Raw genomic sequence first — 23,197 nt, 5'->3', positions numbered from 1 at the left:
TCATGGTCTCTGGGTACCATGAAAGAGGTAGTGGCGGGGGCTGGTCCGGTTTTTTGGCCGGTCGGGTGGGGCAGGTGGCCGCACTCACGACTGTCGGAGGAGAGTGGCCTTGGGGCGTGCCGTGCCGATGCCCGCGCGAGTAGCGTAAAGAAGCGACGCCGCCGGATAGGGTATTGTGCGAGCCACGAGCGCGATGACCTCGCCGCCACAGGATGCGTGATAAAGTCTGCCTGCTGCCGGAGGGACTCATTGTTTGCGCCGCCGCGACGAAGGCACCTTCCCATCCTCCTGCAAGGAGCAGTGAAACGAGCCAGTCTTCCACAAACCCAGCGCCGAGTTAGAGACATCCTCTACATCCGAACACACCTGTCATCAGCGACCTCACCCGTCCCGGCATCCGCTCGTCGCTCCTGTCAAACCAGCGCCGCGCTGTCGGACAGTTTGACCCGCGCTGACACCGGCACGTGCCGCCCCGTCCGGCCCGTCCCGTCCTGACCAAGGCCACCGCCTGCCGTCGGTATAGCCGCATATTAGCGCATCACATTGTGCGCCGCGTAATTGTCTCGCGTGCCGTGCCGTCCGTGCCTGGGACGTGTCGGGTCAGTCGCTGCGCCAGCGCCGTCCCCTTCAGACCGTCAGGATGCTGGCGACCATGCTGGTGGCGACCGCCCTGCTCTCCCTATCCGTGGGCCACTGGCTCGGCGGCGGAGAGGCCTCCTGGGGCGGCAACGGCAGAGACTGGGGCTCCGGACGGACCGGCGGCGGCTACTGTCGCGACCGACAGGGCTACCTCTACCGCTGCGGAGACACCAGCTGGGGTACCGGCAGTCGCTGGGTGAGTTCTCAGGGGGCGAGATGATATCTGAGCAGACGAGATGAGTTCTGGGCAGATGAGGTGAGTTCTGAAATCCCGCTGGGCGAATTCCTTCCCAGAAGACGAGGTGAGTTCTGAGTTGACGAGGTGTGTTTAGAGCAGTCACCAGGTCAGTTCTGAGGGATGGGTTGAGTTCTGAGCAGACAAGGTGAGTTATTAGCAGACGATCAGAGTTCTGAGCCAAACGATGTCAGTTCTGAGCCGCTTGGTGAGTTCTAAGCCAGATGGTAGACCTAACTTCTGAGCCTGGAAGCTCGAGGGAGTTTTGTGATGAAACCGGAAAGGTATTTGCAGATTTTTTGCTTTTAGTGAACCCTGAAACAGGAGTTCGTGGCTGTCATGAAACAGAAATTCAGTTGAAGTTATTTAATCACTTTGTGTTTCCAAAACACCATCAGTAGCATGTAATTTAAAATTGCTTTGCGTAATGGATACACGTGCACGCTAATAGACGAGCGGATAGAAGCCGATTGAGTGTGAAAACACGAAGAGCCTTTAAAGTCACCCTAGCGTATCTAATGAGTGGTTATCTAAACGTTCCTTTCAACACTAGCGACCAGGAAACCACAAACACTGTTGATAGAGCATCGCTTTGATCCTGTTATACTTGTGTCAAAATGTACGGCTGACAAGGTTGCAGATCGGTGCAGACTCTGTTCAATTGTTCAGCCACATGAACGGTTGTCAATGCACTAAATGCAGCTGCCACAAACTCAGAGTAGCTCGCACTGTCAGTGAACTGGGTAACCCCGAGTAGCGCCGGACAGGCCGTCGTCCAGCGGTCATTGTCTGTGCTCACTCCCACTCAGTCTGTTTGTGCTGTTCCTGAGTGCTGGCCACACCCGGCAGTATCGCACTGGCCCCTGACCAGCCGAGCCCATCGACCCGGCGGTGTATTGTGGCCACCCCCTGAACCGAGGCGCGGCGCCGAATCGTGATCACGAGCGGCGCTGCTGCCATGAACTGCACGCAGTCCAAGGACAGGGGCTGTCTGCGCGTGACACGAGCATGAGGCCGAGCCACTGAGCCGCTGTCGCGCGCGGAACGGCGAGGAGGAAACGACCAACACTGCGTCATTCCTGGTCCCGGTTTTTGAAGCAGAACTTAGGATATCACCCTGATTTGACAAATTTTAGCTTCACACTTCAACGAGGTTGACATTGGAAGTCTTGTCGGCAGCGAAGCGCAGTACCCCTTCGTAATGGTCGAAAACCATGCTGCTGCATGAGCGTCACGCCATACGACACTCTATGATTTACTTTGCATTTCAGCTCATATTAAAATCTCAAATGGAGTTGCATGTGCTTACAAACTAAATTAGCACATAAAACAAATTGTGCCTACAATTTTGTGTCGGCATTGTTTCACCCTGTCGCTGCTCCGCCACCCCGTCTCCACCCAGTCCACCCCTGCCCGTCACGCTGACCCCACTCTGCTCCGACAGAATGACTACTACGGCACCGGTGGCTACTACGAGCGGGCCCGCTACGTGGGCCGCGGCCGGGTGCGCTACCGGGGACGATACGAAGGGGCCGAGCTCATCTGCGACTTCCGACGAGACGGACGGCTCGGCTACGACGAGAGGATTGAGGTGAGAATGAATAATGAATATATCAAATAAATGATATATTATGTAAGAACTTCATTGCTTAGCAGCTTAGATTGTTTCCTGCAAAATATTGCTGCATCATGTTCGTTATTTTTGCAATGTTTTTAATCATACAAGGAAAGACAGGCCCGATATCTTGGAATGTTTTCAGACATTGCTGGCAAAGTCCAAAAAGCATTGAGCCTAAATACGTCCTAACTCCTAGGTACTGCTAAGTACAACCTCGTCATTATAACATCTTTCCACGTTCTACAGAACGTGGTCTGGAAGAAGGTGCGCGACAACTACTACGGCAGCGGCGGCGGCTACTACGGCAACAACGACGGTTACTACGGCAGCAGCGGCGGCGGCAGCGGGGGCTACTATGGCGGCTGCAGCGGCTCCCGGGGCTGTGGCGGCGGCAGCTACCGGGACGTGGACCGTCACTACCCGGGCGGGTACTACCCGAGCGGCGTGGTGGCCGGCTGGGTCACCACATCCGGGGACGTCAGCACGCTGACCCTCTCCGACCCGCGGCCCTACGACGCCGGCAGGTACCGCTGCTACGCCCAGGTGCGCGGATGGTCCAGCTACGGCCGAGGCGATATGGTCTACATGGAGGTGGATTATCGCGGTAGCGACAACTGGGGCAGCGGCAGCTGGGGTAGCAGTGGCAGCTGGGGTAGTGGCAGCGGCTGGGGTAGCGGCTGGGGCAGCGGCTGGGGCGGCTGGGGGTACCGGCGCAGCGCTCTCTCCAAGACCGAGCCGGACCGCGTGGTTGACGGAGATGAAGCGGCGAAGACCAAGACCGAGTCGTCAGACAAGAAGGAGGCCTAGGGGCGGAGGATGCGGCCCTCAGCGAGTGTTCACTGCTCTCCAGCAGGCTTGGAGAGCAGAACGACCACTGAATTGTGCGGACAGACCAATCAGCCTCGCTGTAAACGGAGGAGGGGAGCTTTGTACTTTTATATAGCGGCATTAAAGAGTGCCTTTGCTGCTGCCTTAAAGTGGCGGAGAGGTATCGATATGTTGGGTCAGTCACCGGTGTTCGATGGTCAATTAATGCTGTAAATATCTGCCGTCGGTTTTGTGTTCCGAAAAAGTCGCAGATGACTGTGAGAACATACGAGATGCCTGAGGTAGAGGAATAAATGCAGTAGATGAATAAAAAATGCTAAAGCGACGTCTTATGTATTATCACAAAAAATGTCCAAATAGCACAAAAGCAACATGCAGAAAGTGACGAAACGACAAACCGGGTCATGTGATGAATTAGACCGGAATCTCCATGCGTGCAGTTTATGGAAGCGTCATCGATTTCCTTTTGGGCACGCTACGCATGCTTTTTTATGTAGCAATTATGACTATGAATACAAACTGCATGTGACTAACTATGAGTTTGTTATGTCAACTTCTTTAACACCGAGCTATATCGCAGCATTCAAACAAAAGAACAAGCGAGAATATAAGCAGTAAGCACGTAGCATTCGCATAGACCAAACAAAATATCATCAAGCGCAGATAGCATATTCAAGCGTCACTTGCCCAGTTCATGGAGGAAGCAAAGGTACATACAAAAGTTATCCGTGCCAGTGGAAGACGAGCGCTGCCTAGTTGTTGGCCGGTAGTATTAACTAGAGATAGAAGAGAGCATTTTCAGCTTCTATCGACACTTTTGGTAACAATCTTATCCCTATCCCATCGTGCCCTCCAAATATCTCACGACTCTTCCATGTCTTTTACAAACGCACGAACACGCACTGAACACCATGCAGTACCTAAGCACGCCTACTCCCTGGTCAAGGAAGGACGTTCCCTCGCTCTGGCGGATCCTCACCCCACCAGTCCAGTACGGGGCGAGTTGGCAGCGAACTGGATCTCCATGTAGACTGGATGCCGGTCGTCGGGATTCAGCCGGTTGACGCGGGTGGCGTAACACCGATAGGTGCCGTAGTCTCGTGAACTGGAGTTCTGAATCACCAGGCTTGTCCTGCGGTAAGCCGAGAAAAAGAACCGCATTATTGTAGTGACAGTCTGTTGATAGATATGCATATTGCACAAGACCGACATAGCACACATATTTCTAATAAATTTTTATTTTGAAAGCTGGTGCCTTTTTTGGCTGTAAGGAGCTCAATGCCTGCCCATGGAGGATGTATAGGATGTAGGTGAATGAAAATCAACATCACAATTCGGTAACCAAATTGCCCACTGTAGCGTTAGCGAAAATCTAGTTCGGCCCTTTTGGCAACCATCGACAGTCATAAAAACCCCACCCGTCCATGACCTGGTTCCGACATAAATCCCGTCCCGCCTCTGATCTGGTGCCGACAGAAACCCCTCTCCGCCTCTGACCTGGTACTGATAGAAACCCCTCCCCGCCTTTGGCCTCATGCCGACAGGAGCCCCCCCTTCCCCCGCCCTTGACCTGACGCCGACAGAAAACTCTTCCCGCCCCTAACCTGGTGCCGACGACGTTGAAGTCGTAGTTGACCGGGGGCGGTACGACGTAGTCGCTGGGACAGTACAGCACGTTCTCCGATCCCGAGGCCATCGGGGTGTTCAGGTAGACGTCATCGTTACCCAGCCTCTGCCACACCACGTCCTGTGTGACACAGGGGTCAGTGAGCAGCGGACGCCGTGGGAACGTTCGCAGGAACGATAAAATACGAGGGAAACGTTCTTCTCGAACTGATCTATTGATACGACACATAGACCTCTGCATACATAGTTCTTTGTCCCACAGTTACTGTACAAAAGCGCAATTAGCTGTTTAAAAAAAACGCAAAGCTTAGATAACACACTTCTACGATTATATGTCACCTTATTACGGATAAACAGATTTCAGACCGAGACAAGACGAAGAACTATGATATGGGTTTGTAGTTCAGTATGAATTTGACTCTCCAAAACCCATTCACTAGCCAAGACGTAGATCAGACCGATTGTTGCTTACGGTGAGGATGTCGGAGCTGGGGTAGGGCCCGTTGGTGGTGAAGTCGCAGATGAGCTCGGCCGTCCTGCCGCCCAGGTGGACCACACCTTCTCCCACCTGCACGGCCGACTGGTAGAACGAGCGGATGTCCGGCCGACTGGGCGCCTGCACCCGTCTGCCAGTCGGAGAGGACGTTATGTAGTTAGAGAACCCCACCGTAAACCAAGGGGAGCTGTATCCGAAGGTTGGGACTTTTCAATTAAGTCAATCACTATTCTTAAGAATTGTGTAACTGTCCCGACTGGTAGAAGGAGCGGATGTCCGGACGACTGGGCGCCTGCACCCGTCTGTCAGCGGGAGAGATCGTTATGGTTAGAGAATCCCACTGTAAACCAGGGAGAGTTGTTATTATCCTGACTGGTAAAAGGAGCGGATGTCCGGACGACTGGGCGCCTGCACCCGTCTGTCAGCGGGAGAGAACGCGAGTTAGATGAACCATATAATTATGGTTCATCCTCTCTAATCAACGGTATAGAGATCATGAACCAAGGAGAGTTCTAAACTGTCCCGACTGGTAGAAGGAGCGCATGTCCGTCCAACTCTCTTCTTCGAGTGACCGTATAGATTGACCTATACGGCGGGAGATCAATTGACGTTGGAGGCCGTATAGATTGTGGAGGGAGAGTTTCTAAACTATCCCTGCTGGTAGAACGAACGAACGGAAGTCATTCCACTAGTCGTCCCAATTGAGACGTCTAAACACCGCGCGGGTTTGCCAGCGGGATTAGACGTTTTCATTGAAACTCGGAATCTCGGGGTGGGTTCGGGGCTGAATTTTTCTCTCAAACTAAAGAAAAGAAACATCAAAAGCAGGTTAAAAGTACTATTAGCAAAAACTACATATAAGCCTAAATGATGCAAAGAACACGCTTTTTATGCATCTGTATTAGTAAACAATGCATTTATAAGTTCGTTGTCTCACTAATTGCACTATTTCAATAACGTTGTATTTCTTGAAGCGGAAAAATCACAAAGACGCCTTATTCTAAACGGCAGCATAAATGAAAGCAGTTTGAAAACAAAAGCGTCGTAAATGTGGCGTGCATCACAGAGAGGAAACAGGCAGTTAAGGACCAACTGCATTCAGGTGCCTGGGGAAGACAGGGTCCAAGGCCAAACACCGGTAATGAAGCTGCAGTTGCGCAACATTTAACCCGGCGGCCGCTGGGCCTCCGCGCCACCCGCCGGCCGCTGGGGGGGGGGGGGGGGGCATATAGTTGCCCCCCCTTTACTTCCGCGACGATATCGTCGCAACGCGAAGAGATAGAGAAGCGAAACTTTGCACACGTCTTTCTGAATACCTAGCCGAGGTTGTGTCCAAATTTGGTGTCGATCCCATTTGAAATGACGTCACAGTGACGTCATAAGCCAAATTATAGATTTGCGACTCTCAGTTTCCTCACGATACATCAGATGTATGGGACCGAATATAAAGAGCCGATTATTGGTCAGGAACTAGATGGAAGTGTGCTTAGATGTTTTAGGATGACAGCAGGTGCTGTCTAGTTCATTTGCAGTTGAGTTTCATGCTCAGCGTCATCAGAAACGGTCCATATCGGAAAACGACAAAACTTTATGACGTCACTGTGACGTCATCTTTGGTGCTACAGCCACCAAACTTTCTCCAAACATTGCCTAGGTATTCATTTGAAGCTATGCCAAGTTTCACGTTCGTAGCTTATCAGGTTTCGGAGATATTCCACAAAACGTAAAGGGGGGGGGCAACTTTATGCCCCCCCCAGCGGCTCGTGGGTTAAAAGATTCGCCTTACATATTGTATGTGGGCCTATCACCATGACTGTATAAACAAGCAAATAAGTTCACAAGTTAATCGGTTCTGGATAATAAGAAATCGGTAACAGATAAAAGCACAATCGCCGGTGAATAAACCAACTGGAACTCTCGCATTTCCGCGCTCTTTTGGGGAAGGATGTTTGAGCCGTTAACTCGGCCGCTATGTCACGTCACGACAAGAAAGTGGTGTTTGAAAAAGTGTCAAAATTGTTTAAAAAATAATGCAGGTTATCTTTAAGTCAGTCAACCGGTCAGGCTACCAGAGGCCATCAAAGATCAATTGATGTCGATTTCGACCTTTTTTTACAAATCGGCGTGCAATTTTATAGAAAGAAAACGAGCATCCCATATAGGTCTTTAGTTTATAATCCTTTCGCTACAATGCCATTATACATATCAACGATTTTACCTCATAGGTAGCAGAAACCATCAAAATAGACTTTCGTGCAGAAACGGCAGCAGTTTTTCTGCATTATCATTTGGCATTGTTTTTACCATCATCTCATCATGCTTCGATCATCTATAATCCCTACAAAGTCCTTCATTTCACTTCACCTAAGGTCAGCTTAAGGACTCAAGAGTGCGTACTCACGTGTCTGGGTACGTTGGGAAGAGTCGCGTTCGTGGGACATACGGCTGTCGGACCACAGAGACTGTCGGCTGTCGGATCACGGAAACTGTCGGCTGTCGAATCACAGAGACGATCTGCTGAGGGAGGACCGGGACGGCCCGCGGTGGCTCGAACGGCGGCAGCGGCACCAGCCGCACCGAGGGCTCGATGACGCGTACGTCAGCCGGTGGCGGGATGACGGGCGGCGGCGGGATGACGGCCACCACGGGCGGAGGGAGGACCGGCCTCACCGGGACCGGTGGCGGCAGCAGGCGGAACCGCGGCACGGGCGGCGCCGCCGGGACCACCGGCACGTAGGGCACCCTGCCCACCGAGTAGAACCGCGGCTGCTGGTAACCGGGCGAGTAGCCCGCGTCGGCTTCGGTCTCCACGCACAGGACTATGGCCGGGTCACAGGAGCGGGTCCTCCGTGGCGGCCCGGCGCGACCGACGGGCCCCCGCGGGCGGGTGGGGACGCTCGTGTTGGCACTGGCGGGCGCGGCGGCCGCTCCGGCGCTGAGCACCGCCACCAGAAGAACGGCAGAGATCACAGACGGAGAGATCATGCTGGCGGCGGAGGCAGCAGAGAGTTACCGGTCTGCCGGCAGCCTGTGCTGTTTATGTAGCGCCACACAGCACACACGCGCCGGCCGGTCGGCGGGGTGGCTACGTGCCGCTTGTGATCGCCGACCGCCGATACATTTTTTGACGGCTGCGATGTGCAGGAATGTTGTCAGGGCCATGGCGGGGTGGGGGAGGTGGCCAGCCGTGTTGGCGGAAGTGGTGTTTGTAACGTAGAGTTGCTGCTGTTGTTGACTGGAGGAAACCGGATGAAGAGTGATAAAAACGCGTGATTCCGAAGGCCAAATGACTTTTTTACCGTTTGTGCAAAATAGACGTCAAATTTGTTTCAATTTAATCACCGATATTTAAGCTTTCTTCAGTAACTTCAAAAGACAGTAAAGAAATCTCATCGTTATTTCTTTATAAACCTATCTGTTTTGCAAATCACGTCATACGATAGTCATAAATTCCTTTCCCATTTCAGCTAGCGATGCAAATCACACTTTCATGACACACGTGCCTAAATAACACACATAAGATTCAAGCAAGCGGAAATAAGCTGTCATATTCCTAAGTGTCCAGCAACACGTAAAACCATGACCTACGCCTTGAACTACGCAGTAACCATAGCACAATTCGCGGTGTGGACTTCCGCAAACTGCTTGCATCGACATAAAAGAGCCGGGCCATACAGGCTAAAATTGCCCATCGGTTCCGCAGAGAGGCGTTTCCAGAGACGCTCGGGTTGGCAGCGCGGATCTGCGGCGTTTAAGGAGCCCATTCAGCGGCCACGGACGGCGTCGGCTGCGCCACTCGTCGTCACGCTGCCTGCGTCACTCATCGTCACGCCAGCGCCACTGCACGTCTCGCGCTGTCACACACCAGTGGCCCTATCCGTAGCAAAACTCCGCCCCACCGCCGCCACCAAGGCTACTGTTTGGGCCAGTGACGCTCTTTGAAGCTTCCGTTGCGTATGAGCAAAACATGCTCTATTTTGCTGTAGCACCGGAAATATTTCAGTCTTTCTTGCCTTCCCGACAACCCAGGTTTGCTTGATTAAAAAGGCACAATTTTAATGAATAGCGTTTCAGCTACTGAACACAAACTTGCGGCTGCCGATTAATTCCCTTATTATCGGGCGATATGAAATTTGAGTATGCTTAATAAACACGACGCTACAAATGCGACTCGTTTTTGCTTTGAAAAACGTCTTACATATGTAACCATAAAACAACATTGTGTAATTGAAGCCGCTATAGAAACATTGTGCATATTATTTTTAAACAACATAAATATATTGTTCAGAGATGCGATGTAGGACCATGTCAAAGCATGACCCCGTATTCCGCTGCCCAGAACATACGCCCAACGGCCAACAGCACTGCTATCACACATGGAAACATACTGGGTCACCGTAATTAGCATTCATAGCGGGGAACACTGTCGCCGCGGGCTATAACTAGTAATGCTTTGCGCCGACACACGCTGACGCATCTCGCTTTTCATGGCCCGCTTCGACGCCGGTTTTCCGTCAGCCCATAACCGGGATATTACACACCGTACAAAGCGTTCCAGCTTTGCGACAAAAGGCTCCAACGGTGTGGAACAGCGGTCGCGGCCCGGGAGGGGTCACACAGGTCGAGCCGACGACCCCTCATCGGTGCAGGATGACGTCAATGTAGCGTCACCAGTCTCCCATCAATCCAAACGCGGGGACGGTGTAGAGGCGTCAGCGGAAACGGCGCGGGAGGGCGGAGCTAGGTCGGGGGCGGGGGCGGGCTAGGTCGACAGGGGCGGCTCGGGGTCAAGTGCGGGAGACCGGCGCGGCGGCCGGCTCGCCGGACCGTGTCGCCCCCTGACACCGGTGGTCACTCGCCGTGTGTGTCAGGCCGTGACATTGGCGGTCAGTTGGTGTGACGAACGTGAGCCAACAATAGCCGACGGGGGCGGACGCTAACCTTGGCCTGACACCATCCCTCACCGTCCGCGCTACAGTCTGTCCTACAGAAATGCACCCCTCATCCATTCCGTCCATCACTGTCCTTCAGAATATATAATTCAAATCGTACCGGACTCTGTTATTGGGTTTACCAGTACCTGCCACAGAATCGCTCACTTCTTCGTGTTTTCCAAGTCGTTCCAACCAGCACGTTCCTCGTTCTGACAGGAAGTAACAGAGCTAAAAAGGCTGATGGGGTGGAGCGACTGGCCTCACGCAGACGTACCGTTACAAACGCCGGATTACAGGTCGGTAGGCACAAACAACTGACGATGTGAGTATAGGTGTGGCTGTAACTAGGGAGTGACTCGTCATCCGAGTCCGACCATGTTCCAGAAAAGAAACAAAGCAAATGCATGCTCCGGAAGGGTATTTCGATTATCTTACATAACAAACTACGTGATAGCGAGAAGACGCATGTTTTATTTGCATGACGTTATATAATGCACCTTAAGGTACTGATTACCTTCTTGCTGGCGGGAGCTCATGTTTTGGAGGTGTATTTTTCATGCAAATTGAATGATCGAGAGCTTTATTTTGACAGATTATAGTGTGTGCGTGCTGAGAGCTCACTATCACAGCTGCACACATGCCTCTTAGCACACGTGATTTTAAATTGACAACTTACGCATATCATAAGGCTGCAAAACAGTAGCCACAATAAAACTTTTATTTATCACGCTGCGTCACTTTATAGTTCTGTGTAACACATCAGTCATCTTTTGTCACAAACTGTTTGTGATTTACGTCGCTGCTTATAGTAGCAAGTAAGACGCTCGACCGGCAGCGGAAAGGAGTTTAAAACCCGCGACCGCCTGGGGGGGGGGGGGGTCGGATCTGACCCCCCCTCCGTTTTTCTTGAATAACTCAAGAACCGCTTACACTATCAACTTGAAACTTGGCATATCTTCTCCCCCATCGATTTGACGTCTTTTGTGCAATTTTTAAGAAAAAATTTTCAAAAATATTTGAGATACATCGATTTTAGTGATGTAACTACATGGCGTTTTTAGTCAAAAAGTGGTAAATGTTTAAAAAATCGCCAAAAATCAGGGTTTAAAGCAAATTGCAAATTAAGGACATGAATAGACGCAGCTCAACGAGTTATTTAAAATGGCTATCTCGGATTTTCCATAAAATGCGTTTTCACCCCTAAAAATTCAAAAAACTACATTTTTTTGGAAAACAGCTAATAAAATCCAAAATTTTGAGAATTTCCGAAAAACCGGAATATATGTTATAGAGCTCTATTAGAACATTAGATGTCCCAAATTTCAACTTTCTATCTTGATTTTGGACCCCTAAATTGTAAAAAATAGCTCCAACATGCATAGAGCATTGTGACGTCATAAGCATTTTCGTGAATTAGAGGCACTTCTAAACATCGCATGTGAAAACAAATGGCACCACTAGATTCCTGGGACAAAGTTCGTCTAGAAAAATGCATTTTTATGTCAAAAATAAAAAGTTGAAAAATTGACCTTTTTTCTCAGCCCTCGTTTAGTTATGTATGGTATAAACGATTTTTATGCTTTCAATGCACACTTATCACCAGCACAGTGACTTGGGGTCACATATAACCATTACCATCGGATTCGGCGTGAAAAATAAGCCATAAAACATGTGTCGCACGCCCATGTAGCAGAAAGTGAAAACCGTGACCTTTCGTGACCTGACCTGACCTTGACCCGTACTTAGTATGACCCCTATACGCACACGGTACCTTCACTAGGCCTTTTGAGGTCATTTTTGGTGAGTTTTGAGCAGCAGCTATCGATTCCGCTGTCCGTAAGCCTAATCATGCAAAACCCCAGAATTTGACCTTTGACCTGACCTTGACCCGAAAGTTGACCTCAATCTTAAAATCTTAAGAGTGCTTTGGGAAGGTCTCGTAGAGACCTTTCGAACGCCGCCTCGCGGGGCTCGATGCGACCATTGGTTCTCGAGATAACAGGGGGGGGGGTCGGATCCGACCCCCCCCCCCCCAGGCTGTCGTGGGTACGGAAATAGCCCAGGCGGTGCCGGGCTAATATGCAGGTGCATTAAACATACCTCGACACCAATAAGACACATCGACTGGCTGCTTCGTGCAACTTCTCTTTCTAACGATTCTGCATCGTACGGCTCAGCCGATTGCCATTTCCGCTCTGCCATGGACCAGCACTGTGAGCTGATCTCAGCTGGCTGTCAGCTCAGCTCAGCCGTCGATGTTCAGCTCCGTTCAGCTCCGCTCATCCCACGGTCAGCGGCAGGACGCGGTCGCGGCGGCACCAGTCGTGCAGCCGCTCGGCCAGGTCGATCACCAGCTGCAGCAGCGACATGACCGACACGCCGACCAGCAGGCCCACGTAGCCACCGACCTCGCTCAGCAGGTTGACCAGGCGGTAGGCAGCGCTCTCGGTGGTCTCCATGTGCGGCTGCCGGCCGGCCAGCACCAGGATGTACCCGATGTCGCTGGTCTCGTGCGGCGCCATGTACTGGCGGTCGCTGACTGTAGCGATGAAGACATGCTCGCGGCAGGCGCGTGGGCACCCACACTCGGCTTCCTCAGTCAAAGTGAGGGTCATCTCGAGTGCCTCGGGACGCCGGCACTCTGGCAGGTGAGGGTGCGAGTCGATCATCTGAGGAGAGCGGCAGCCGTAGCGGGCGGCGCGGGTGTCGTACAGACAGCGGGTCAGGCACAGACTGCGGTCGTAGCCGGCCTGGTCGAGGCACGGGGCGCGGTACAGCGACTCACGCTGGGTCAGCTCGGAGCGCAGACGAACTGTGACGATGTCAGCCGGCTCCAGGTAGATGCGCGGGCTCGGCTCAAAGCTGAGAAAACCAGGGTTGGTCACCTGCGCCTCGTTGGCTCGGTGGAAGAATATGCTGGCACTGATCCTCGACATGTCACCGGAAGGCTTCATGCGGATTTCAAGCTGAAACAGATCCCACTCGGCGGCCTCGATGGGATTGAATCTTTGCTTTCGCTGAACATCTAACAGATCTATCATGCTGATGTTGGGCGTGAACGTGTGGCACGTGCTGTAGGCGCGGTCCACGGCCCAGGAGTGCCACGCGCCGGTCGGTGAGTCGGCCGTCCGGTCCGCGAGTCCGAGCGGTCCGGCCGGACCTGGGGAGCAGTCGTGGGCGCAGCGGACCACCATCTCGCGCAGGGAGACCGTGTGGTTCCACAGCCACTCGGACATACTGCTCTCGTTCAGCGGCATCTCACGGAACTCTAGACCGCGGCCGTTCGGACACACAGTCACTGACGGCATCGGCATCCGGTCGGCCGGCAGCCGCGAGAACGCCGTGGCAGTCGGCTCGGTCCAGAACTGGTTCAGCAGCTCGAGAGACTGGTAGCCGGTCAGGATCAGACAACTCATAGTGATTCCCAGGCGGAGCAGCAGCAGCAGCCGGCGCAGTGGGTGACGCGAGAGAGCGCCGGCGACCTGAGCGGCCCTCGCCAGCTCCACCGCACGCCGCAGCGCCGACCCCCGCGGCCTGACGTGCGAGACCTTTGATGTCTTCAGAGCTTCGGCGCGGGCTGTGTTTGGAGGTGGAGCAGACGATCGGCGCGGAGCCCTACGGGTCGGCGACCCATCACGACGCTGGTCAGAAAGTTGGTGGCCTGACGGCTGCTGGCTGGGAGTCGAGTCTTCGTCAACTTCTGGCGTGAAACTCTCTGCTGTCATCAACTGTTGGCTGGATATTACAGAAATGCGAAATGCCGACATGTTCAGCCGAGAAGCTGAGCGTGTGGCTCGATGTCGTGCGAAGAACAGACTGAATTGTACCAAAGTTCGCCGGGGTGGTCAGCGCCGCCGAACGCTTCATTCGTGATGTTTGTATGGTTAGAAGCTCTGAACAACTTAGTTCCTATTCAGTTTCATGAACGGCCAGTCAGACCATCACCAAGGATCGCTGTGGCCTTGGGACGCCAGGGCTCGATACTGGCTAAACTGAACCAACTATACAGCATAGCAGGCCATTCATGCGGGGTGGTATTGAGCCTTGAGGAGATGTGGAAAACGTTGCGATTAATATCACTTTTTGTTCATCCAGCTCCAATTCAGTAGCCATCGTCCATCAGCGCTCGATAAACATGCCTTCAATACCGTGTACGACGGTGTCGAATGGATGATGAAACAACCCTCAAACTTCAGTCGATCTATGTCGATAAAAAAGTAGCTGTGCCAGAGCTAGGGAAATAGTTCGTCAGTTTGCATCAGAAACTCTGACGGATTACGGTTACCAACAACACAACATCGCTGAGTTCCATGTCTGCTCACCCAATGAAAGACTTGGAATGGCGTTAAGCCATCGTTAAAAAGCCGATAAATGAAATTGGATCTATCGATCAGAATGACTCAACAGCGTACCTATCATAAATAATGCAGCCGGAGCCCTATTAGCTAGTGATGTCAGTTACAGAAAATCGAAATGCCGATACCAAACCAAATACCAACCAAAACCGTGGAGAAATACCGAAACCAAACCAACTAAAGAACATGAGGGAAATACCAATTTTTTACCAATTTCTTAGCTTCTTATACATCAATGAGGGTTCATGAAAACAACAAAATACCAAACTTATTAGGATTGAAATACCAAATACCAAGTTGGTATCGGTTTGGTATCGGTATACCAAAAAGTTGGTATCCGATTGACATCTCTACTATTAGCCTGTAATCGCATAACAATGATCGGACATTGCTAGACAAACAACGGCAACAACGCCTTTAGAGTTTCAGCTTCGCCGTTGCCGGTCGTGTTGACCGTGATAACTCTAGTAAAATGAAATAAAAACATCAGTAAAGAGCAATGCATAGGACCGAGTACCCTCCTTCGGTAAGCAGGATTTGGGAGGCCCTGATCCTTCGGTCTGACTCTTCGCTCATCGTAAGATAAGATGTATCGCTCCCCGTAAGTTAAGATGTATAAGTGATGTCGTCTCACTATCACTGGACACATATATTTGGGCAAGAGCTGAGAGCATCAAGGTTCATCGTGTCCTGCAGTCGGGTCAATGTTTCACCCACCATATTTCATATGCTTTATCGTATGCATAAGCCTTGCACGTATGTATATCTATAAATGTCATGCGTCACTCGTCAGGAAATCAGGCGCGCAACCAGAAAAATATTTCGGAGGGGGCACAGCACTAGGGGGCGCAGTTTTTGCCCAGGTGGGCGGCACCAACCTACCCCTCCAAATTTGTTTCTCCTCGGATTTCGTCCACTTGATTTGGTAAATTGATTAAAATAAAATAAAAGATATAAATAAAATAAATTAAAATTAAATAAAAGTTAGGCTTTCAATTTTATATCAAGGATTAAATAAATTCAAGCTTCCACTGGAATGTGTTTGTTGAAAAGTATTATATCATTTGCAGAACAAGTTTTACTTATTTACTTTTATTTTCTACAAATGTATATAAATTGTGTATGCAGTTCCTGGTGCAAGTGGCATATATTTAAAACCAGCGGAATCAGCAGAATATTGTGCTCGTTGAGAAATAGAGTGACCACTTTTTGGTCTGTGAATACATGGCCCACAGTCCTGTGAGTGAGGGGACGGAGACATGCGAACCAAAACTCGCTACATACGACACATGCCACATTTATGTTTCGTTAAATATTTCCTCAGGCCGGCATCTCTACTACCATAGTGACAAGATACTTTTGAATGCGTACCTTCGAATGGAGGTGCCATGTCTATTGTCTATTGAGGGCGATATAGAATGATTCGAGAGCGGCAAAATTGTTTCAAAACTCGGTATCATTCCTTCCGAGGTGCAATGATATATTTGGGGGTCGATTTATAACAACTAGTAGGGCGGCAGAATAACTTAATATTCCACAGGGCAACATGTTGCCAGCCGCCAGGGGCATCTACGCGCGAAAAAAGCTGGTCATACTTGCTTAGACAGGCGGCGCCAGCTCAGCCGAGGGGCGGCACGTGCTTCAGAGAGCGGCACTTCATAGCTGAGGGGCGGCACTCAGTCGGAAGGAAGGGGCGGCACTCTGACAAGGGCGGCATTTTGGGGTGCACGAAAAGTAGTTCGTCTAGTCCTGGTCTGATGACGTCGATGTCCAAGCATGTTGCTTATGGAAGGCGGCGTATTGATCACGGAGGGTGACATGACCCCTCAGAGAGCGGCATTATTCTGAGGACGGCATAACACCTTTTGTGAAATGTATGTAAACAGTTAGAGGGCGGCGTATCCAGAGGACGGCATAACATCACAGAGGGCGGCATTGTTCTGGCTGAGGACGGAATAACGCCTTTTGTTACCTGCATGCAAGCCGTTAGAGGGCGGCGTACTTACCACGGGGGGGGCGGCAATGTTCTTTCGGAGGGCGGCATTGTTCTTTCTGAGGGCAACATAATACCTTTTGTGGACTGCATGCAAGCTGCTAGCGGGTAGTGTATCGACCACAGAGGGCGGGATAACACCTCAAAGGGCTGCATTGTTCTTTCTGAGGGGGCACAACATCTTTTGTGGACTGCATGCAAGCCGTTAGAGGGTGGCATAGCGGTCACAGAGGGCGGCATAACACCTCATTAGGTGGCATTGTTCTTTCTGAGGGCGGCATAACGCCATTTCATTGCCTGCATGCAAACCGTTGGAGGGCGGCGTACTGACCACAGAGGGCGGCATGTTACCTCAGAGGGCGGCATTATTCTTTTGGAAGGCGGCATAACGCATTTTTGGACTGCATGTAAACCGGTGGAGGGCGGTAAAACACCTCAGCGGGCGGCCTTGTTCTTTCTGGGGCGGCATGACACTTTTGTAGACTGCATGCTCACATTCTAAAAGGATTTGCGGCGCCTTCGGCGCCTGCAAATCCTTTTCGTGCGCAGGGGCGGCATTTGCCTCGAGGGCGCCTTCAAAGCTGACGGGGGGGGGGGGGGCAAATGCCCAGTGTGCCCCCCCCGCCTTGGTTGCGCTTCTGCAGGAAATAGATAGTAGCCGTTTTCACGACGGCCATCTGGTACACATTTGGTGCGCATCTGTAGCAGATTAGGTGCAGATTTGGTCAAATTAGGTTCAGTGTGTCTCTTAGTAGCTATCAGCTAGGGTTGCACTAACTGCTTATATACCTGCTTTGTCATATTAATAGAGAGCATCATCGATTAAAACACTGAAATAAATTCATAAAATAAAGATATTTGCTGTAAAAGAGATTAGGTGCAGATTTGGTGCAATTAGGTGCACTCGCTGGATAGCCCGTCGTAAAAACGGCTAGTTACAGCAAAATTAATCAAACATGCGACATTTTTATTTCATCAGTGACTAACAAGCGACAGATCGTGAGGAAAGGTGCCGCAGGATCACGGATGTTCCCAAAAAACAGACATCTTATGGTGTGCTTATGGCAGTGCCTAGAAGATCACAGAATTAAAGCAAAGGAGGTAGGTAGATTTATCCTAAAACTTATGGCTGCTTTCGCTCGAAGCACTGGAGTCGCTGATCGTGTGAAAATAATCGCCATGCCATGTGTGGATTGCCCATGACGCTAATACATAGATACATGCATGCATACTTTCCAAAAAGATATATGCATGTAAGCAAGGTAGATATATCTAGTTTCAGTGCAAAGATCGATATCATTCGCATGGCTATTTGGTCTTAATCTTAAAAAATAGTGCAAAGCGGAAGGAGCCTATCTAACTTCAACCCGTTTAGTCTCATTTCAGATGGTCTACCTACCATAGCGTACCATCATCACCAACATTGGGTAATGTAATTTAGGGTGACAGAACTGGCCTAACAAGCCTCGCGCTACCTTGAGCCTGGCTAACGAAACAAACGCTGACCTCCAATGCCCTCAGAGCCTAGCTCAATGCCATGAACAATGCCATGCTCGCCTTCATAATTGTCACATGATCGTTTCATGTCGTAATACAAATCTTCATCTCACTTTTGTCTCTGCTACCATGCGCAAATACACCTTCGTTTCTGAGTCTGCAACTTTCAACGCTCGAGTGCCACATGGAGCCACATGTCTCCTCAGTCCTCAGTAACGATACCGCGACCGACCATATCTGGACGACCGACCATATCTGGAGCTGCCGCTGAAGTCGTCCGGCATGAACATCACGTCCATGAAGACGTGGTCGCTCTGACCGCGGTAGCGCCCCAGGTTTCTGTAGCTCTGTCGCACGGTGCCGAAGCAGCGGTAGACACCGTAGTCCCGGTCGTCGTATCTGGGTATGGTGAGCACCGACCTGCCAGACGTGAAGAGGAGTTAGCTTTGGTTATAACAAGGAACCGAAAATTAAGGCCCAGTTCTCGGTCCAACAGGCTTACAGCTTTCTGGGGCGTGATCATCAGTCTAAGTTCCGGAACCCGACAAGAAGTACGTCGAGCTTATGCATAATGTGCTAACTGGAACGAATTTAAACGATGCTTTCTCGACAGTTCAGTTCAACACTGAGCCATGATTATAGACGGTAAGGAGTGACCCTCACCTGCCGTCCAAGGAGTTGACGTCGATGTCCCCCCGGATGGCCTCCGCTCTCGAGCACCGACCTCCATCACCCAGCTTGATCCACGCAATGTCCTGCACGAGAAAGAATGGTAATTAATTATCAACACCTGAGGATTTGCTTTGGTGATAAGCGTAAAAGCATAAATTCGGTAGAAGCCAGCAGCTGTGGTTCAATAAAAATGTGATTAATCCATGTGAATTTAGCTAGATTCCAAATTGGAACTAGCATAAGCTAACCATTAATTGTGTTTTTAGTCTTATATAGACTGAATTTTTTCAATGCATACTTTGAGCACGTCGCGTATTATCTTACCATAACTCTGTCATAGTCGTAGCCCATTTCTCTTTTGAAGTCGCAGATCAGTTCGACGTTGCGATTGTAGCTCCTTTCCCCGGCCAGGTTGTAGTAGCCTCTGCCGACGTTTTCTCCCTCGCAGGCGTCGTAGTCGAAATACGGCCGCCCGTACGACAGGGTAAGCAAGAGGGAGCAAACAATAACCACCGGCCGGATCATGGCGAGGTCGTGGGTTCAAATCCTACCAGCTCCACCTTTCCTGCCGCTGAGCGTCACTACCTGAGTACGACGACAGCCGACAGCTAAATGCCTTGTCCGGTGCGAGGTGGCGGTACAAGTAGGCGGCGGCCGGTGGGTCGTGCTCAGCACATTGTAATCAGAGGCCGCCAGCCGTGTCGCCGAATAGGCCCGCGAAGCCAGCGCTCCTCAGACGTGAAGGTGCCCGATAATGAGCGCGACCTTGCTCGGTGGCGGACACACCACACCACTGCACGGACAGGAGCAGGGTAAACAGTCGGGGCATCTGCATGGCCCCTAACTGTCCTCTGTAAGGTCTCGGAAACAATACACGCTGTCTGGTATGCGGGGCCAGGACCTATTGTGATGGTAACTAAAAGGCTCACTTCCAGCGGAGTTTGACTGGTGTGTTCAACGCCTGGAGTAGCGAGAACAAAACACACGTGTCATAACGGGAAACAAGGCCATCCGATTGTCGGCAGAGTTTCAGTTAGAGGTTAGCTGTATCTTATGATTTTCGGGGTCAGTAGTGGACAACAACATGATGTTTCCAAGCAGGGTTTAAATACCTGGTTGTGACAAATAGCAAGAGCGAATGCTATCAGGCATAGGAGAAGAATTCGACAAAAAAGGATTATAGCTAGGAGTCTAGGGCGTAGAGCTAGAGATAATTGTCCAGTATAGCTGTGATGCATTGCCGAGGAAACCAAGCTAGACGGACACGTTGCACGTTTAAGGGCTGACTCTGTGCTATATTTAATGGTCGTCAAGCCTGTGGGCCCCTGGCGCACCGCCCTAATGCCCCTCAGCCGCCATGTTTACAATGGCAAGGTCATAGCTCAGCGGCCTCACAGCACTTGCACGCACCACGAGGCACGTGCCTATTTCTCAGGACACCTAGCCCCGACGCTGTCATTCAGCAGCCAGCCGTGGCCGGGCCTGGGCCGGTCCACCGGAGAAGGTTCTGATCGTTCCCAGATACGATCCCGGGGTCGCACCGACCATGCTACGGCTACTGTCGGTGGCGAGCTTGTTCCTGCTGGCCAGCGCAGTGAGGCGAGGCGTGCTGGACTTCGGCTACGAGCCCTGCGAGGGGAGATACGTCGGCAATGGCTACTATAACCTGGCCGGCGAGAGGTCGTACAACCGTCAGGTGGAGCTGGTCTGTGACTTCAGGAGATCCAGGAGCTACGATAGAGTGACGGTAAGAGCGGATGGCTCTAGCGCTTCAAAGTGGCACGTCTCATAAAAATAGAAATTGGTTCCTTGTGATAAGCTTTGGCAGATATAACCATGGTGAGCTTTCGAGAGAAAAAACTTTGAGTCGGACTATGAACGACTTTTAAACTTTATTTAGCTTTGTTCTGTTAGGTAGGTTATGCAAAACATGTGGCTGTATGGTAGATAAGAAAATGTGCCAGCACTGTTGCATTTTGCCTCAAATTGTTGATGTGGGTTTATAAATGCAAAGCACGTACATTATTACCTTCATTTGTTCATTCAAGTTTGCAAGAGTATACAAAGGATTATGATTATTTTTGGAGGTTAAATACGACATTTAGGGGAAGTTGGGGGAACGCCGAAGACTTTTTTTCTGACGCCCGTAGCACGCAAGGTAGACAACATACGCTATTCTTGTTGGCGTCATTCGAGAGGCCAGTCTTTTGCCTTTCAAACATACCAGGCGCATTTGATGAATTCGCATACCGTTAAGCGCACAAACTAAAAATATCAAAGAAGTGACTTTTTCGGCGTTGCCCCGGACTGCGGGGAAAGCCGAAAATGGGAGAAATGATCTACGGGGAATGCCGACATTGATGTTTTGCCATTTTATCTCAAACTTTATCCAGAATTCATCAAAGCTGACACACGTTTCAAGAGCTTGAGGACACGGTGCACACTGGAAGTTATAATTATGTGATATAATAAGAAAATGCCAGGTAAATCATTCCTTATAGGTAACAGGCCGTTGTGTCGGTTGAAAGTGTAATTTGTGTGACTAAAAATACGCGTTGCTATTCTACAGCAGTAAAGTCCAGGTAGCGTGCTTTTAACACGTGCGTAATCGCACGTTTTCGGCATTACCCCAGCCAGCCATACTTTCATTTGCAGGCCCATAACTTTTCAACGTGCTGTATAAATTTCAAATAGGCAGCACACTTATGCAAAGACATGCTAAAGATTACTTGACCGAATTGACCAGACAAACGGTAGCATAATGAGTAAAAAATGCAGCTTCAAAGGCGCATGTAGTACAAGGGAAACGTACCTTGAAAACGCTCTTGGCGCCCTCACAGTCGAAGTATTCCGAATGACGACTCGTAACAAACATGCGATAATTGTAGTCACTTAAGCTTCAGAGCATCACTGACAGGTGGCATCCATGTCTTACGGTTTTCGAAATATCTCGAATTTCGGCTTTGCCCCAACTCCGGCATTGCCCCAACTTCCCCTAGTAATTATGAGCCATTTGGTCATGTGAAAAATATTAAGTAGCTCGGAATCCGAGTTCATCGTAAATACATTAACAGAAGCGAAGCGGAGCATTTCTTCAAGTCCTGGCTGTCCCGTAAGGCACGCAGCTGAATTCCGTGCGGGCAGGACAGCCGTGCGTGGATACGGCTGGGTCAACTGGATGACCATTGAATGCAACAGCTGAATGTTCCGTGCGCAGGATATCGCCTGGATAAAGCTGGATGACTACGGCACCTGCCGGAGAGCAGAGGCCATCAGAGGAAGGCCCACTGTCATCTCACGTCGTGACAAGTAAGGGAGATAGTCGTCATATATGTGCAACGGTGTTAAGGGGACGACTTTCGTTATACACGCACTTCCCCGCACCCCCTTATTTCCCCACAGAATGTTGCTTCGGTGCTTTTATGTTCGATATGTGCCTACATGCATTGCATGTTGATGTGTCCATTGTTGGCGCCTGTTCATTGTACTCTGTCGAGTGTCGAGTATCTTCTGTAGATATTAACGTGATCGCCATTGCTTTTGCAAATAATTACATATACAGCATGATTTCTCGGTAAAGCGATCCCTCCGACAATTGTCTACAGTTCATCAGTACGATCATAGCCTCCACTGCCTCCTCAATGAAACCATTTGTGTCTGACCCGTTTCTTGGGACAGTACGTACAACTTGCTATAATACGTCTCTGAGCTGCTCCCTCTGCTACCGTCTTTCTCTGACTGTATTTCTGTGTGCTCTAGGTCGGTCCTCACCATCCCACTTCACGACACCAGAGACCACGGCGTCTACCGCTGCTTCGGCACTGTTCGCTCCGGTTACAACAGGATCGACCGGCGGGTCGTCTATATGGACGTGCCCTTCCTGCCCAGGAGCTACAGATACGCGCCAGACTTCTATTGAACGCTACTGTGCAAGATCATTATTTTCTCCAATAACGCTGAAAACATGGAAAATGCAAATAAACTGATTACCGATGAAGCGATGCATTTGAATGTCGTGCAGCTTTCTTTTGTTTGTCTGACAGGTTGAGATTCGGGTGTGTGTATGTACATAAAAGAACAGTCAGGTAAGCAGCTAGGGATTTATCAATTACCGAGTAGATAAGAGAAGACATCGACAATTGATTGGCCTAGTAATTAGTATGGCTGTTCCGAATCAATTGCATCCTGGGTCAGGAAGAATACTACCCGATAAGGGAAGAATTTCTTGTAATATTGTGAGCAACCACTTTTCGTGACTGTCTCTACGTAGTACGTAAAGTGTTTGAAATAACTTAGTCAGATAC

General features: G+C 50.5%; 4 protein-coding genes across 4 annotated transcripts; 2 read left to right on the top strand and 2 right to left on the bottom strand.

Annotated features, from left to right (window-relative positions):
* Positions 1-267: 267 nt before the first annotated feature.
* On the top strand, positions 268-3,635 carry LOC122383544 (glycine-rich cell wall structural protein 2-like). Its single transcript, XM_043370056.1, has 3 exons — positions 268-835; positions 2,319-2,465; positions 2,739-3,635. Exons 1-3 carry the CDS (start codon positions 641-643, stop codon positions 3,297-3,299), a joined length of 903 nt encoding a protein of 300 aa, XP_043225991.1. The 5' UTR covers positions 268-640; the 3' UTR covers positions 3,300-3,635.
* A 4-nt stretch (positions 3,636-3,639) lies between these two features.
* LOC122383543 (protein app1-like) lies at positions 3,640-8,887 on the bottom strand. The gene is made up of 4 exons (XM_043370055.1): positions 7,844-8,887; positions 5,419-5,572; positions 4,925-5,067; positions 3,640-4,452 (listed from the first exon to the last, which is right to left on the bottom strand). Exons 1-4 carry the CDS (start codon positions 8,425-8,427, stop codon positions 4,296-4,298), a joined length of 1,038 nt encoding a protein of 345 aa, XP_043225990.1. The 5' UTR covers positions 8,428-8,887; the 3' UTR covers positions 3,640-4,295.
* Positions 8,888-17,831: 8,944 nt separating this feature from the next.
* LOC122383546 lies at positions 17,832-19,598 on the bottom strand. The gene is made up of 3 exons (XM_043370059.1): positions 19,218-19,598; positions 18,885-18,976; positions 17,832-18,641 (listed from the first exon to the last, which is right to left on the bottom strand). Exons 1-3 carry the CDS (start codon positions 19,416-19,418, stop codon positions 18,431-18,433), a joined length of 504 nt encoding a protein of 167 aa, XP_043225994.1. The 5' UTR covers positions 19,419-19,598; the 3' UTR covers positions 17,832-18,430.
* Positions 19,599-20,353: 755 nt separating this feature from the next.
* Positions 20,354-22,887, top strand: LOC122383545. The gene is made up of 3 exons (XM_043370057.1): positions 20,354-20,640; positions 22,111-22,202; positions 22,653-22,887. Exons 1-3 carry the CDS (start codon positions 20,440-20,442, stop codon positions 22,810-22,812), a joined length of 453 nt encoding a protein of 150 aa, XP_043225992.1. The 5' UTR covers positions 20,354-20,439; the 3' UTR covers positions 22,813-22,887.
* Positions 22,888-23,197: the final 310 nt, after the last annotated feature.

The sequence above is a fragment of the Amphibalanus amphitrite genome, unplaced genomic scaffold, assembly GCF_019059575.1.
Source record: "Amphibalanus amphitrite isolate SeventyFive unplaced genomic scaffold, NRLGWU_Aamphi_draft 000167F_arrow, whole genome shotgun sequence".
Taxonomy (NCBI): Eukaryota; Metazoa; Arthropoda; class Thecostraca; order Balanomorpha; family Balanidae; genus Amphibalanus; species Amphibalanus amphitrite.
Note: the sequence above shows the minus strand (reverse complement) of the source record. Positions and strands in the feature narration are given on the sequence as shown.

What these genes read in the sequence shown, in the direction of transcription:
- LOC122383544 (XM_043370056.1), top strand. Translation starts at nt 641, where the DNA reads ATGCTGGCGACCATGCTGGTGGCGACCGCCCTGCTCTCCCTATCCGTG. An exon ending in GGGGTACCGGCAGTCGCTGG is followed by an intron (nt 836 to 2,318) that starts GTGAGTTCTCAG and finishes CTGCTCCGACAG; the next exon opens with AATGACTACTACGGCACCGG. An exon ending in GCTACGACGAGAGGATTGAG is followed by an intron (nt 2,466 to 2,738) that starts GTGAGAATGAAT and finishes CACGTTCTACAG; the next exon opens with AACGTGGTCTGGAAGAAGGT.
- LOC122383543 (XM_043370055.1), bottom strand. Translation starts at nt 8,427, where the DNA reads ATGATCTCTCCGTCTGTGATCTCTGCCGTTCTTCTGGTGGCGGTGCTC. An exon ending in CCAGCTCCGACATCCTCACC is followed by an intron (nt 5,068 to 5,418) that starts GTAAGCAACAAT and finishes TGTGTCACACAG; the next exon opens with GACGTGGTGTGGCAGAGGCT. An exon ending in TTCAACGTCGTCGGCACCAG is followed by an intron (nt 4,453 to 4,924) that starts GTTAGGGGCGGG and finishes GGCTTACCGCAG; the next exon opens with GACAAGCCTGGTGATTCAGA.
- LOC122383546 (XM_043370059.1), bottom strand. Translation starts at nt 19,418, where the DNA reads ATGATCCGGCCGGTGGTTATTGTTTGCTCCCTCTTGCTTACCCTGTCG. An exon ending in ACGACTATGACAGAGTTATG is followed by an intron (nt 18,977 to 19,217) that starts GTAAGATAATAC and finishes TTTCTCGTGCAG; the next exon opens with GACATTGCGTGGATCAAGCT. An exon ending in GTCAACTCCTTGGACGGCAG is followed by an intron (nt 18,642 to 18,884) that starts GTGAGGGTCACT and finishes CACGTCTGGCAG; the next exon opens with GTCGGTGCTCACCATACCCA.
- LOC122383545 (XM_043370057.1), top strand. Translation starts at nt 20,440, where the DNA reads ATGCTACGGCTACTGTCGGTGGCGAGCTTGTTCCTGCTGGCCAGCGCA. An exon ending in GGAGCTACGATAGAGTGACG is followed by an intron (nt 20,641 to 22,110) that starts GTAAGAGCGGAT and finishes TTCCGTGCGCAG; the next exon opens with GATATCGCCTGGATAAAGCT. An exon ending in GTCATCTCACGTCGTGACAA is followed by an intron (nt 22,203 to 22,652) that starts GTAAGGGAGATA and finishes TGTGTGCTCTAG; the next exon opens with GTCGGTCCTCACCATCCCAC.